This window comes from Erythrolamprus reginae, chromosome 2, assembly GCF_031021105.1.
Source record: "Erythrolamprus reginae isolate rEryReg1 chromosome 2, rEryReg1.hap1, whole genome shotgun sequence".
Classification (NCBI taxonomy): Eukaryota; Metazoa; Chordata; class Lepidosauria; order Squamata; family Dipsadidae; genus Erythrolamprus; species Erythrolamprus reginae.
In genome coordinates this window covers 219,234,194-219,248,222 of record NC_091951.1, presented here as the reverse complement: position 1 = coordinate 219,248,222, position 14,029 = coordinate 219,234,194, and the positions used below count along the sequence as shown (strand labels likewise).

General features: G+C 41.2%; 2 protein-coding genes across 7 annotated transcripts in view; one reads left to right on the top strand and one right to left on the bottom strand.

Moving 5' to 3' along the window:
- The window catches only part of CFAP91 (cilia and flagella associated protein 91), a 514,242-nt gene that overhangs the window by 387,335 nt on the left and 112,878 nt on the right, over positions 1-14,029 (bottom strand). The gene's annotated exons all lie outside the window — the stretch shown is intronic.
- GSK3B (glycogen synthase kinase 3 beta) overlaps positions 1-14,029 on the top strand; it is a 125,311-nt gene that overhangs the window by 44,382 nt on the left and 66,900 nt on the right. For all 6 annotated transcript variants that reach the window (XM_070741909.1, XM_070741906.1, XM_070741903.1 and 3 more), the window contains 2 exons: positions 9,689-9,772; positions 11,306-11,416. In XM_070741909.1, the coding sequence (XP_070598010.1) occupies positions 9,689-9,772; positions 11,306-11,416 (195 nt within the window). The remainder of the gene's footprint in view (positions 1-9,688; positions 9,773-11,305; positions 11,417-14,029) is intronic.

Genomic DNA, 14,029 nt, shown 5'->3' with positions numbered 1-14,029 from the left:
GGCAGGCGTGCCACTGGTCCCGACAGTGGCAGCAACAGCTGAGGCGGCTCTGGCGGCTTCCCTTTGAGGAGCAGCAGCACCGGGAACATCACGTCCATGACCCAGGCCCCCACCGCCGCTGCCGCCACTGTCCTTGAAAGGATGCCGCCGGAGCCGCCTCAGCAGTTGCCACCACCGCCAGGACCGGCTAACTCAGTGGCGGGCCTGCCTCGTCCCTGCCAAGGTGACACTTTGCTGCTGGGTGCGGAGTGAAGCCTCCGGGAGCCCCTGGCGAGAATTCCCCAAGAGAGAGGGATGAAGGCAGAGAGGCAGGAGGTAAAGACAGAGGGTGGAAGTGAGGGACAATGTGTTGGGGGAGGGAGAAAGAAAAAAAAAATCCACGATGCAACCCATGAGAACATGTGGCATTGTAAAATCGGGGGTGACTTTCTTTTTCTGTCGCTTCCTGGTCAGTTACGTGTAGGTGACGTGGCTGTTCAGTATCCGAATTTTGTTCGGTATGTGGTGCAAATTTTTAACGAAATTTTTGGTTGTTATTCAAAATGTTCGCTATCTAAGGCGTTCGCTAGCCGAGGTTCCACTGTATTTTCTCTAACATTCTGCTAGTATTTGACTTTAATTAAATTAATTAATTTAATTAAAATTAATTTAATTATTGATCTGGAATGATACAGAACAGGTTTTGAGTGTCTTCTGATGACATTGTTTTCTCAAAGCTGTTATTCCCAAATGTTTCTCAAAAGTATTGTTACCACGCCAGGTCTACCCCACCCCATCCCAAAAAACCCACTTTCATTTCTTTTTCCTGAGTAAGGAAATTTGCATTTGTCTTGGTTGAATCTTGTTCTATATGCTGACAACTATCTAATTTGAAGCTACTTCCCTGCATTTTCAGTCTGTTGGTTCTTTCTTTTGAAGCAACAGTGAATGCCCACTTTCTCTCCTATGTGACAACCTCCAAACATATTGAGGATTGCTATAACGTCTCCCCTCGTTTGTATTTTCTATAGGTTACACATGGTAGATTCTTTGCTCTTCGTCAGGTTTATTTACAGATTTCTCAGTTTCCTGGTAGCCTTCTGAACCTTCCTCAGTTTGCTACTCACATTTTTTTGATCATAGCGCCTAGAATTGGATTCTAAATAGGCCGAGTGGAACAATCACTTTTGATTCTTCATTTCTGTTAATGTTTCCCAAGTTGGTATTTGCCCTGTTTGTAGTTCCATAGTGCTATTGCCTTTTGTTCAACTTGTAGATGACAAGGACATCCTTACCCACACCAGTTCCTGATCCTGCCACTCACCTGCCAGGGGAGGTGGCAGGCTATCAAGGGCCCTATTCTTCAGAGCATTCTGCCCAGAGCCAATCTTCCTTATCAGGAGAGCTCGCTGGAAAGAGGGATTTTTCAGATTATGAACAAGAACTCTCTCTCTCTCTCTCTCTCTCACACACACACACAGACAGACAGACACCCCGGTAGGCTGGTTTTTAAGGGTCTATTCAATCCAGCTCTCTTCAAGCCTCTGCTGGCCAAAGCACACAACACTGCATGTCTGGGGAAGAAGCCTGCCTCAGAGTTGAGTGGACAGGAGGACTTCCTGTTTACCAAACAAACTGCTGAGACAGATGTCATTCCGATTCCCAGGATATTCCTGGATGTGAGAGGCAGTGAGCCTCAACTGCTATACCTTCCCACCCAAGCGGCTTGGAGGACATGCTTTACAGCGTGGGCTTAGCTCGCTGTCCTAGCCAATCATGACTGAGCAACAAATCTTTAAATTGACTGCTGGACCCGCCCCTTCCCCAGTTATTTGCTCGGTCCTGACTCAGCAGGACAGTGTTGGCTCATTCTCCAGTAAAAGGCCTTTAAAATCCTTCCCTCTTTTTTCCTTTACCAGGTGGCTTTGTCCTTTATTCTATAAAGCAAACAAAGGATAAGTTTAATTCTCTTCAGTTTATTTCCTCCAACCCTCCCATCTCCCCCTTCTACCCTAGGGATTGTTAGGATTAAACAAATTCTCATCTCTTTAAAAAAAAAAAAAATTTGTATTGATTTTATAATATAAAAAAACACACACAACATATAACAAGTGCTCAGTGATTGTGCCCACCACCAGACAAACATTCGTACCCCACCACCAATCAGGGGTGTTTCTTGTATAAACCATTTTAAACCAAGAGCGAAATATTTATTTACATATTATACAGTGATTCCAACTTCGGAATTTTTATTATTTATGACCTATAAAGCCCTTCATGGCATTGGACCAGAATATCTCCGGGACCGCCTTCTGCACGAATCCCAGCGACTGGTTAGGTCCCACAGAGTTGGCCTTCTCCGGGTCCCGTCGACTAAACAATGTCGTTTGGCAGGTCCCAGGGGAAGAGTCTTCTCTGTGGCGGCCCCGACTCTGGAACCAGCTCCTCCCAGAGATTAGAACTGCCCCCACCCTCCTTGCCTTCCATAAACTCCTTAAAACCCACCTTTGCCGCCAGGCATGGGGGAATTGAGATATCTCCCCCGGGCCTATACAATTTATGTATGGTATGTTTGTATGTATGTTTGATTAATAATGGGGTTTTAAAAATATTTTTAAAATTATTAGATTTGTTATGAATTGTTGTATTGCTGTTGTGAGCCGCCCCAAGTCTACAGAGAGGGGCGGCATACAAATCTAATAAATGAATATATAAAACAGATTCATAACCTGCCCGGTCATCATCAACAGGCCAAAGAAACTACTCTTGACACAAGAGGTCCAACATCTATGACAAATTGGAGCCATCGAGAGGGTACCACCAGGCCAGGAGGGCCTAGGTTACTACTCCATTGTTTTCACCATACCCAAAACGTCAGGCGGCTGCCGCCTAATTCTGAATCTCAAGCAGCTGAATCGCTTTGTGCATTACCAACGCTTCAAAATGCACTCGCTACAAACAATTCTTGCCTCAATATATCACGGGGACTGGATGACATCAATAAACCTGAAAGAGGCTTACCTTCATGTCCCAGTCCACCTGGCCCACTGACAATTTCTACAGTTTTACCTAGAAGATCTGCACTTCCAGTACAAAGCAATGCCCTTTGGCCTGTCATCTGCACTGAGGACATTTACAAAGTTACTTGACATATTAACAGCAGACCTACGGACACATCCTCTTCGATTGATGGCGTATTTAGATGACATCATAATCTTGTCCCGCAATCTGTGCCAGGCACAGAAAGACCTCAGAGAAACCATCAAAACACTAGAGAGGCGTGGCTTCACGATAATCCATCCAAGAGTCATCTAACCCAACCAGATGTTTACCACATCTGGGCACAGACATAGACACACTGATATGCAAAGTTTTTCTCTCAGAGGACTGGTGGAACAAAATCAACCCTAGTGTCCTCCCTCCAATACAAGAGAAGAGTCACATTGGCTTCCCTATCACAGATGCTGGGAATGTTCATTTCCTGCATCAATATCATACCATGGGCCAGACTACATGCTAGGCCCCTCCAATTGTTCCTCATTCCCTTCTAGAGATCTCGTTCCAGCCACTCACGGAATCTAGTACGCGTCAGCGCAGAGGTCTGCCATTCTCTCCCATGGTGGAAGTCAGCAGCCTTGCAGAGGGGGTTCACCGTTCCTGACACATTGTGAAGTGACCATTACTACAGATGCCAGTCTGTTGGGCTGGGGCGCCCACTCCAGCTCGCTCGTAGCACAAGACCTTTGGTCAGCGGAGGAACTCGAGGAAGTCAACATCAACTTCCTGGAACTACGAGCGATCTTCTTGGCTCTTCAGAGTTTCTCTCACCTGGTTCAAGGGCAACATATTCTTATATTAACGGACAATGTAGCCCCTCGCACCCATATCAACCACCAGGGTGGGACGAGATTGGGTCAGCTCATGCAAGAGGTCCAAGCCCTTTTCAACTGGGCAGAATCACACCTAGTTTCCATCTGGACCGAGCACATCTCGGACGTCCTGAACACCCAGGCAGACTGGTTAAGTTGAATATCAATCGATCCCACCGAATGGTGTTTGAGCCCCTCGCTGTTCCGAGAAATGGTCTTGCGACCCACCAGAACAACCAAGTACAGAGATTCTTTTCCCGTTTCCCCTCGCCGGGAGTGGAACAGATCAATGCACTACTCTCCTCTTGGCCAGAGGGACTACTCTATGCATTTCCTCCAACTCGACTTATTCCAAAAGTAGTAGCCAAAATTATACAAGAAGAAGTAGAAGTCCTCATTATAGCCCTGTACTGGCCCAGACGTCCATGGTTTGCGGACCTATGCAACTGTCAGTAAACCATCACCCCTCCGGCGCATACCACAACATCTAGTCTCTCTGTGGCAGGGGTCAATGTCACACCCAGATCCACAGTGGTGGAAACTTGCCGTGTGGCACTTGAGGGGGAGCGCATGAGGAGGGCGCAGCTACCAAACAGAGACATCAACACCATTCAGGCATCTCGCGGACCCTCAACAACAAGGATCTACCAAGCCACCTGGGTGGCCTACTGCAATTTCTGCAAGGCCCAAGACGTAGATCCTCAGTCACCCGAGGTAGTTAACGTTCTATCCTTTCTACAGTCGGGTTTAGACAAAGGACTTGCTCTAAACACTCTTCGCAGACATGTGGCGGCCATAGCCACTATCCCAAAGATGGACTGTTTTCGATCCCTTTCTCACCATCCTTGGATCAGGGATTTTCTAAGAGGGGCATCTGACATGCACCCTCCACACACCATTTTCCTTCCTGGGAGCTATCAATAGTACTACAGGCGCTTACAAGCCCATCCTTTGAACCACTACATGAGGTTGCACTACGCCTGCTGTCTCTCAAGACCATTTTTTGGGTAGCAATTACCTCGGCCAGACGAGTATCAGAACTGTCAGCACTATCAGTGAGACCAGACTTGTGCATTTTCCATCCTGATAGAGTAATACTCCGTCTCGACCCTGCCTTCCTAACCAAGATTAACACGGCTTTTCACCGCTCACAGGACCTCATTCTACTGGACTTCTGCATGCACGGCAACCACCCGTCGGAGTTGCAGTGGCACAAGTTAGACATGCGCAGGGAACTGAAAATCAATGTCCGGTGCACACAAACCTTTAGAAAGACAGAATCTCTTTTTGTATCTTATTTCCAAAATTCCTGGGGAACTAAGGTATCGCCTAAGACTCTTAGCAGGTGGATACGAGCCTGTATAATAACAGCGTACAACTCAAGTTGCATGCCGCTCCCCTCTGGCATCATGCCCCACTTCACCAGGAGCGCAGCCACCTCAGCGGCTTGGGCGACTCAAGCATCTGTATAGGACATTTGCCGTGCAGCAACCTGGTCCACACCTACGACTTTCATCAAACACTACCCCTTAGACTCTTACACCTCAGCAGAAGCGGCCTTTGGGCGTAGTTACAAAGAGTATGTGAAGCATCGGCGCCCCTGGACCAGGTTGCAACAACCCCCCCCCCTAGTTTTAAAGCTTGGGCATATCCCACATTGGACTCTCCATTTCAGTGCAGTGGAGAAGAACCATTGAAACTCACCTGAACGGTCTTCTCGATGCATTGCAAGGAGAGTCCAAACCCACCCAAGATTTAGCCCAGGGACGCCTGGGTGACATTTAAAGTTTGGGTTAAGGGTTTGTTTGAGTTTAGTTATGGTCGACATATGGATAATAAAGTTGAGTTATTTGCACTATTCCTTCGTTTTTATTGACTGACCAGCTGGGGGCAGCTAGGGGTGGGGTCTGCTTAATTATGTTAATTTTTAACTCAGTCCCTTCCAATGAGGCTGAAGAATCACCCACATTGGATTCTCCTTGCAGTGCATCGAGAAAACCATTCAGGTAAGTTTCAACAGTTCATTCTATTCTAAAAAGGATTTGTTCCCAATGCTTTGAGGACAAAATGACTACATACTTGATAAAAAACCTTGAAAATTCCTTTCATACATTAAATTTGTAGTCATCTATATGGAAAGGAGGAATGGCTGATATACACTGGGGATTCTCTGAACATTCCGGCAGGGTTAGTACATTTAATTAGTGTTTCCTGCAGTCTGTTCCCATTTTTGCTGTCCCGAAGCCTCGCCCCTGCATCCCATTTTTGCAAAAAATGGGCCCGTTTTTTACAAAAATGGGGGATGGACAGAAAATCTGGGAAGCCTGTAGGAAAGCTCTTGGGTTCTGGGAGATGGCAAAAATGCCCTGTTTTGGGGGGAAATGGGCCATTTTTGGCCTGTGTTTTTCCACAAAAATGGGATGGGCAAAGGGTCTGGGAAGCCTGCAGAGTGCTCCTGGGTACTAGGGGAAGGCAAAAATACCCCCATTTTTGTGACCAAAGGGCAAACAACGGCCCGTTTGCCTTGAAACATCTCCTATAGTCTTCCCCAAATTTTTCATACTGGTTGTTATGCTGTTCATGGTTTATTTTCTCATTGGAATGGTTTGCAATTGTGCTTGGTAGTATTTTGTTTTTAGATACTCCATTTTTTTTATTAAAATCCATTTTCTTCAAGTCCTAGATGAGCACTTGACATTGATAGAACACACAGATTTATCATTTGATGATTACTGTCCCCTACTTGCCTCTTCCCAGTTATTTATTATCACGCCAAAGAAAGTTGATCTCTTTTGCTTCTGCCACTCTCAGAAAACAATTACCTGGAAGGATCTGTTGCTTAAGTTATCGATTTTTCTTAAAATAGCCACAATCACATGAATTATCATATGAAAATAGAGCTTGCAAGAGTTAGCTACCTCATGGGATTTGGTCAGTGTTTCATTTAATTTTTGCAAACTATGTTCCTATGCATGTATAATCAGTCAGAAACTAACCAAGACATATAAATACATTAGCACTCTCTCATTTTGCATTTTTCATACTTTTTTTTACGATTCATGTCATAAATTGTGTTGGTAGAGCTCTTCAAAATCACTTCAAAAGAGAGCCAGTTTGGTGCAGTGGTTAAGATGGTGGTCTGGAAACCAGGTTACTGTGAGTTCTGCTATAGTTCTGCCTTGGGCACGAAAGCAGATTTGGTGACTTTGGGCCGAACACTCAATCTCAGATCCCAAGAGTTGTAGCAAAAATAGGAGAAAAAAGGACTAGGTATGTTCGCCATTTTGAATTATTTACAAAGTAATAAAAGTGGGATATGAAATCAACGAAATAAATAGTAGATCAGAAACGACAACAAAAACAAATAGGATATTGTATAACAATACCAAAATTGAGAAATACATATATGAATAATGGGTGTTATAATTAAGTTCCCAATTGATGCAAGATAACAACAAATGAAAATCTTAAAGCATAGACTAGAAGTTGATATGTGTATTATAATAGGATTAATAGATAGATATAGTTTAGTTATAGTTTATTAGATTTGTATGTCGCCCCTCTCCGAAGACATTAATGTATATTTGTTTTATAGATGGTTTTGTTATGCTTTTCATAATGGTTTTATTTTTTGTATGTCTTTTTGTATTTTTTTCTTTTTGTGGTTTTTTTCATTTTGTATTCTGTTTTTAAAGTTTACAATACCAATATTTTTTTTAAAAAAAAAATAGATCTTGATGGAAAAGGTTGAACAATTGGAGCCCTAGATAAATAACGATTTATTAGTTCAAAGGAAGGCAACTCTCAGCAGACGGTAACAGTGGAAGCAACTTTCAATAGAAATGACAGACAAGCAGAAGACAAGCCAGTAGAGGGGAAGCAGATAGGAAGTAAAGCACATAGGAAATACTCTGCCCTCCTGGGTGTCAGAATGGCGACCCATTCAGCACATCTGCAGAGTCTGTCATTGTAAAAAGTTGATCCCGTGTAAGCTGTTTGTCTGCTTTTGCTTCCAACCACCCACACAGGGCCTCTGGCATTTCTTTACACCTGAAAGTTACATGAAGAGAGGCAGCTTCTACCCTTTCCATCCTGCCTTGCTTCTGAATAAAATATTCCCTACTGAGCAGTTGCGTTTAACTTATGCTTCCAGAAACAGGATTTTACAAGCCAGCAGAAAAAAGCGAGTGATCCAAAGTATATACAGGTAGCCCTCAACTTACAACAGTTCATTTAGTGACCATTCAAAGTTACAACGGCACTGAAAAACATGACTTATGACCATTTTTCACACTTATGACCACTGCAGTGTCTCCTTGGTCATGAGATCAAAATTTGGAGGCTTTGCAACGGGTTCATATTTATGATGGTTGCAAAGTCATGTGACAGCTTTTGTGACCTTCTGGCAAGCAAAGTCAATGAGGAAGCAAGATTCACTTAAGAACTATGTTATTAAACAACTGCAGTGATTCACTTAACAACAGTGGGGAGAAAGGTTGTAAAATGGGGCAAAACTCATTTAACAAACGTTTCACTTAGCAACATAAATTTTGGGCTCAATTGTCATAAATTGAGGACTTCCTGTACTTGTGACTCACTATATTGACTCACAATATAGCATATCATGATTGAATGATTAAAACGTGAGTGTTTGAACTTTAAGCTCTAAAGAGTTAAAACAAAAGAAAGAAAAAACCCAAGTAATTTCAAACAGTCCTAGCAAATTGAGCAAATAAAATAAAATAAGGAGGAATAATTTATATAGACAAATGCAGGGGCCCACTGAGGCAGCTCCACTCCTCACTGAAGATATATTGACTTTAGTATGATCAGATAAAGGCGAACTTACAAATTGTAATTTATTTTGCAGTTGTGATTCTTCTCCCTTTCTATTTGTTTGTATATTATTTAGACTAACAGTTAATTTGTTAATTTCTGTAAAAGGCAGTAGGATTGCATGTAATATGTGATTACTGTCAGTTGGAAATTAGATATTTAATTTTATCCTGGTAGTATTTATTTATTTATTTTCAGGAGGGTCTGGGCTTACGTAGATTTAATCCAAATATGGTATAGATTGGTATGGCATATGTTTTTTCTTTCTTGCACAGTTTACATATTTATAGCCTCAAATAGCAATGGAAATCATGGGATTTTCTATATTATTCTAGTTTAGTGAGACTCCCATCTCAAAAATAGTCCTCAGTTCTACCCCCTATACCCCCTATAACCTCTTTAAGAAGACTCAGAAATGATAAGTTTTAATGATAATTCGGATATTAGACATTAATTCTTATGAAGAGGATTTTACATGTTATTTATCAATAAGAAAATATTGAAGGGGGCACCCAAAAAATAAACATACAATATAGAAAAAATTGTTGATTCATGAGATAGCTAGACAATCATCCTAGATGGATGCTTTAATTTAGATTCTTGAATAGAATGGAAGTTAGGTTTAGTAGACTTAATGGGCCTTTTCAATTCTTCGATTCTGTAAGTATTCTTTGCAATCATCTAATGTACTGGCAACACATATTTTCTTAGGAATTGAGAAATAATAGCATAAACCTTCCTTCCAATTTCTCTGGAACTTTAATTTTATTTGAGCCTATTCTGTTAACATAGTATAAACTTCAAATTATTTTAAATACTGAACATACTGTCTAAGTTCACTAAAATTCTTTTTCCTACAAGTTATTTCGGTAATGGTTAATGCAGAATATATTTTTCAGACTGACAAAATGTATAAGCCTATAATAAACCTATATCAAATCATGTGAAGTGACTTGGTTTTAGAAAACGACCTTTTAAATAATATTCTTTTTTTTTTTTTTTAGAATCGAGAGCTTCAAATCATGAGAAAGCTTGATCATTGTAACATTGTCAGATTACGTTATTTCTTTTACTCCAGTGGAGAGAAGGTAAGTTTCGGGGGGGGGGAGAGATATTTTAGAATGTCAACAGATATGTAGGACAAATGCAAGCATCAGATAAAGCTTTAGTATGGATCATCTTATCATTTTGAAAATTCATTATCTGACAACAAAAGTAGTGAGTGGCTGAATGCATACAGATAATGCATACATATAAGTAGCATTTATTTATTTATTTATTTTAAAGGAGTTTATAAAAAGAAAACAGAAGGCAGGCTATTTGAAGCAGTATTTGCAATTTGGGTCATTTTTTGAACAGCAACAAGTATAATTCTCATTCTTGTGAAATACTACCTTAATCTTTGTGCTTTGAAGCAAGAGAGAAACTGATTAAAGTGGATAAAGAGAGATATATTCTAGCTAGTAGCAGATCTCTTGACACTAAAGGTCAAAAGATAAGTGTAACTTCAGCAGGTACAATCTGTTTTACATTTTCAATGTTTAAAATGTTAAGAATTTTTTATAGCACATATATATCACTATCTGTTGTGATTCAGCCTGAGGCTCCTCAGGGACCGGCTGGATCTCTGCCGGATCCATGCCCAGAGGAGGAGGACAGTGAACAGGAGGGGGAGGACCAGGCAGACGGGGGAGAGGAACGTCAGGAAGAGGAGGAGGGAGAGCAGCCTGAGACCCCCGGGGGGGGGCCTCTCCCCAGCTAGTAGCCTGGATTCATTGGATGAAGACGCACAGGCTATAATAGACATGAGGCAGTGCCGTGCAGCTCAAAGAAGGGACCAATTAGAAAGGTATTTACATCCCTGAATTGGCAACAGCTGGGTTTGGGTGTGGTTCTCCTCAGCAGGGTTGAAAAGGCAGGCCCGCCCTTACAGTCTTCTGGAGAGTTATCAACTGGGAGTCCTGTGACCTTGCTTCGATTCTTGGCGTCTCTGATCTTGGCTTGTGGCCTAGAAGTCTGGAAGACTTGGGGGAGGCGTGGGTTTTATTATCTCCAGCGTTGTTTTTGCCAGCAAGAATCCTGTTTTATTGCCTGGCCTTTGTGAAACCTCTGTGAAGCTTCAGAGTGTTCCTGTCTGTAAGAACAGTTTTTGTTACCTGTGTTTGCTTGGAATTATATAAACTGCCTTTGCTTTTTACCAGTGTGTCTGGATACTCTTTTTGGTTGGCGTTGGCTTCTGGGGGGACCCAGACAGAACACTATCTAGTTACCCTTGAGCTCTTTTCTCGCTTTTCCTTTTTTTCTTATTCTTTCCCTTTAATGTAGTAGATTAATTTACTTCATAATATTCATATCTCTATACCTCTCTTTCAAATCAACTTCATATGATAAGTTGATGTTGAAATAGGATTTAAATTTTATTGCATTCCTTATATAATCTTATTTGCATAAGTGTTAGTTTTTACAAAAATGACATTTGTCAGATAACAAATTTTAACAAAGTTTTTAAATTTTTTTATATATGCTTGAAAAACCATACTATGCTATAATAGTAATGAGAATTATGATATGGATATCTTATTACAGCTTTTTCTGGTTTTCTTGCTTTTTCTCTTTTTCAGAAAGATGAGGTGTATCTTAATTTGGTGTTGGACTATGTTCCTGAGACAGTATACAGAGTGGCAAGGCATTATAGTAGAGCCAAACAGACACTCCCTATGATATTTGTGAAGGTAAGTGAAAAGAATTGAGAAACTCGATAATTCTTGGTTATGTTATTTGTCTCTATTAATACCATTCAGAAAGTTTTAGAACTGAAATTTATTTAGTAGGAAATCCATCCCTTTATCTTTGGAGTCAATATGCTCTAATGTGTTAACTTCTATTGTTTCTCCTTAGTCCTTATTTGAAAGCAGAATATCCTCCACCTCCATGATGGTATTGAAACCCATATACTTTCACATTTTATTTGAATTGCTTGTTGTTTCCCTTCCTTTTGTTTTTCTTCTTTCCATTTTGCAATTTGTTTTGTTGAAATTGATGCTGACTGTGGTTTTTTGAATTTTCACCTCCATTTTGTGGAATTTGGGCCTATATTTTTGAAGTGCACTCCATAGAGCAGACTACTTTTGACAAGACAGCCATTATCTCTTCCTGCTCTGTCTCTGAAGGGAAACAGTAAATGATGTTTCCCTTTCCTTTTAGCACTCCTCTACTTCAATTTTGTTGTGGGAATGGATGCTAAATTTTCGTGCTTAAAAGCTATTGGATGCTGTTGTTTCATGAGAGTATGAAATTTAATGGCTTGGTACTAAAAGTCACCAAGAGATGGCAGTACTAACATCTGTTCTTTCACTTCCTTTGATGGAAATTCCTGTGAATAAAAATTGTATGGCTATTGTTTTTAAAGTTTAAACCTGTCATTAAGTTTTAAGCAATGTGATGTGAGTGAATTTTTTATTGCCAGCTACATCAAAAATTGAAATTCATTGCCAGAGGCTGGTTGTGAATACTGTGTCATTAGGTCAAAAAATGGAAAGATGGCAAATGATTTGTTTCTGTAACCAAGTGGGAAGTCTCTGATAATTACCACCGAGTTTCACATGAGAAAGGTTGCAGAACTGCTTGGCAATGTGTGCAAAGTTGGTGCTAGATGGATTTCTTATAATGCCGATTGAAGATATGAAAGTTTCAAGAGCTGAAACTTATGAATTTTTGTCACACCAAGAGAATGAAAGTAAGTAATCTCTTCATGGCATTGTGACAATACATGTAATATGGGCTCATCGTTTTAAGAATTTACTGAAATCCAATAAACTCCAAATCAGTTAAAAAAAAAAAATATTCTGGTCATAATGATGGGCTCATCATTATGACCAGAAATGACGCATCAGTGCATGGAATATCACAAAGCTTTGTCTGCAAGAGGTAAAACAAAACTTAGGCTTCAGCAGGAAAATTTGTGGTTATGTTTGGAGTGAGGAATGCAGATGATTCATATGGATTTCCTTAAATTTATTTATTTACTAAACTTGTATATGCCACCCAACTCCCAGAGGACTCTGGGCAGCTCACAACAAAGATAAAAAACAAAAAACATTGTAAATATAAAAACCATCAAAAATGGGATTGGGGGGCATGTAAATTTGATCAAATAAATAAATCTGATCAAATAAACATCTATTAAAAATAATTAATAAACATATACATCATTCATTCCTGGCTGCATCTTATAAGGCTATAATGGTGAAATCAATGGCCCCAGGCCTGCCAAAAGAGCCAGATCTGCACTACTTTGTGGAAGACCAGTAGGGTAGTGGTAGTCCGAATCTCTGGGGGTAATGAATTCCAGAGGGTTGGGGCAGCGACAGAGAAGGCCCTTAACCGTGGGCCTGCAGTCAATGTTACTTAGTTGAAGGAACCTGAAGGAGTTTGACTCTGAGATATCTTACTGGTCATTGGGAACTATGTAGTAGGAGGCGGGGTCCCGAAGATAATCTGACCCTAAACCATATAGGGCTTTAAATGTAATAACCAACACATTGAAAAGCATCCAGAAACTAACCGGAAGCCAGTGCAGCTTGCGGAGGATTGGTGCAATGTGATGTACTTAGGTGCTCCCACGATAGCTCATGCGGCTGCATTCTGGACCAACTGCAGTCTCCGAGCACTCCCCCAGGGTAGTCCCATGTAGAGCATGTTGCAGTAGTTTTACTGTGAGGTGACAAGGGCATGAGTGACTGAGGAGAGCCTCGCGATCCAAATAGGGTCACAATTAGTGCACCAGGCAAACCTGTACAAATGTCCCCCTGGCTGCAGCTGTTAGGTGTTGTTCTAATTTAAGCTGTGAGTCCAGGAGGAAACCAAAATTGCGAACCCATTATGAGGGGGATAATTCCCTCCGCCCCCCAAACCAAAGATGGATACTGGGTATAATCTTTGGGGGGCAAAACCCATAGCCACTTGGTCTTGTCAGGGTTGAGTCTGAGCCTGTTTCCTCCCATCCAGACCCTCACAGACTTTAGGCACCAACACATCACGTCCATTGCTTCACTGAACTGATAGGGTGCAGATATACAACTGGGTATCATCAACATATTTTATTATTTATGATTTTATTTTATTAATTAGACTTCTATGCTGCCCTTTTCCTCAGACTCAGGGCTGCTCACAACAAGAATAGATACAAAACATATAGAAATCTAAAAATATTTTAAAAACCTAATTTCTTAAAACCGGTCGCTCACATTCACCCAATCATACATATCATTCATACATATCATTCATCAGCCGGGGCTAGATATTAGACTTAGTGGCCCCAGGCCTGTCAGCAGAGATGCGTCTTT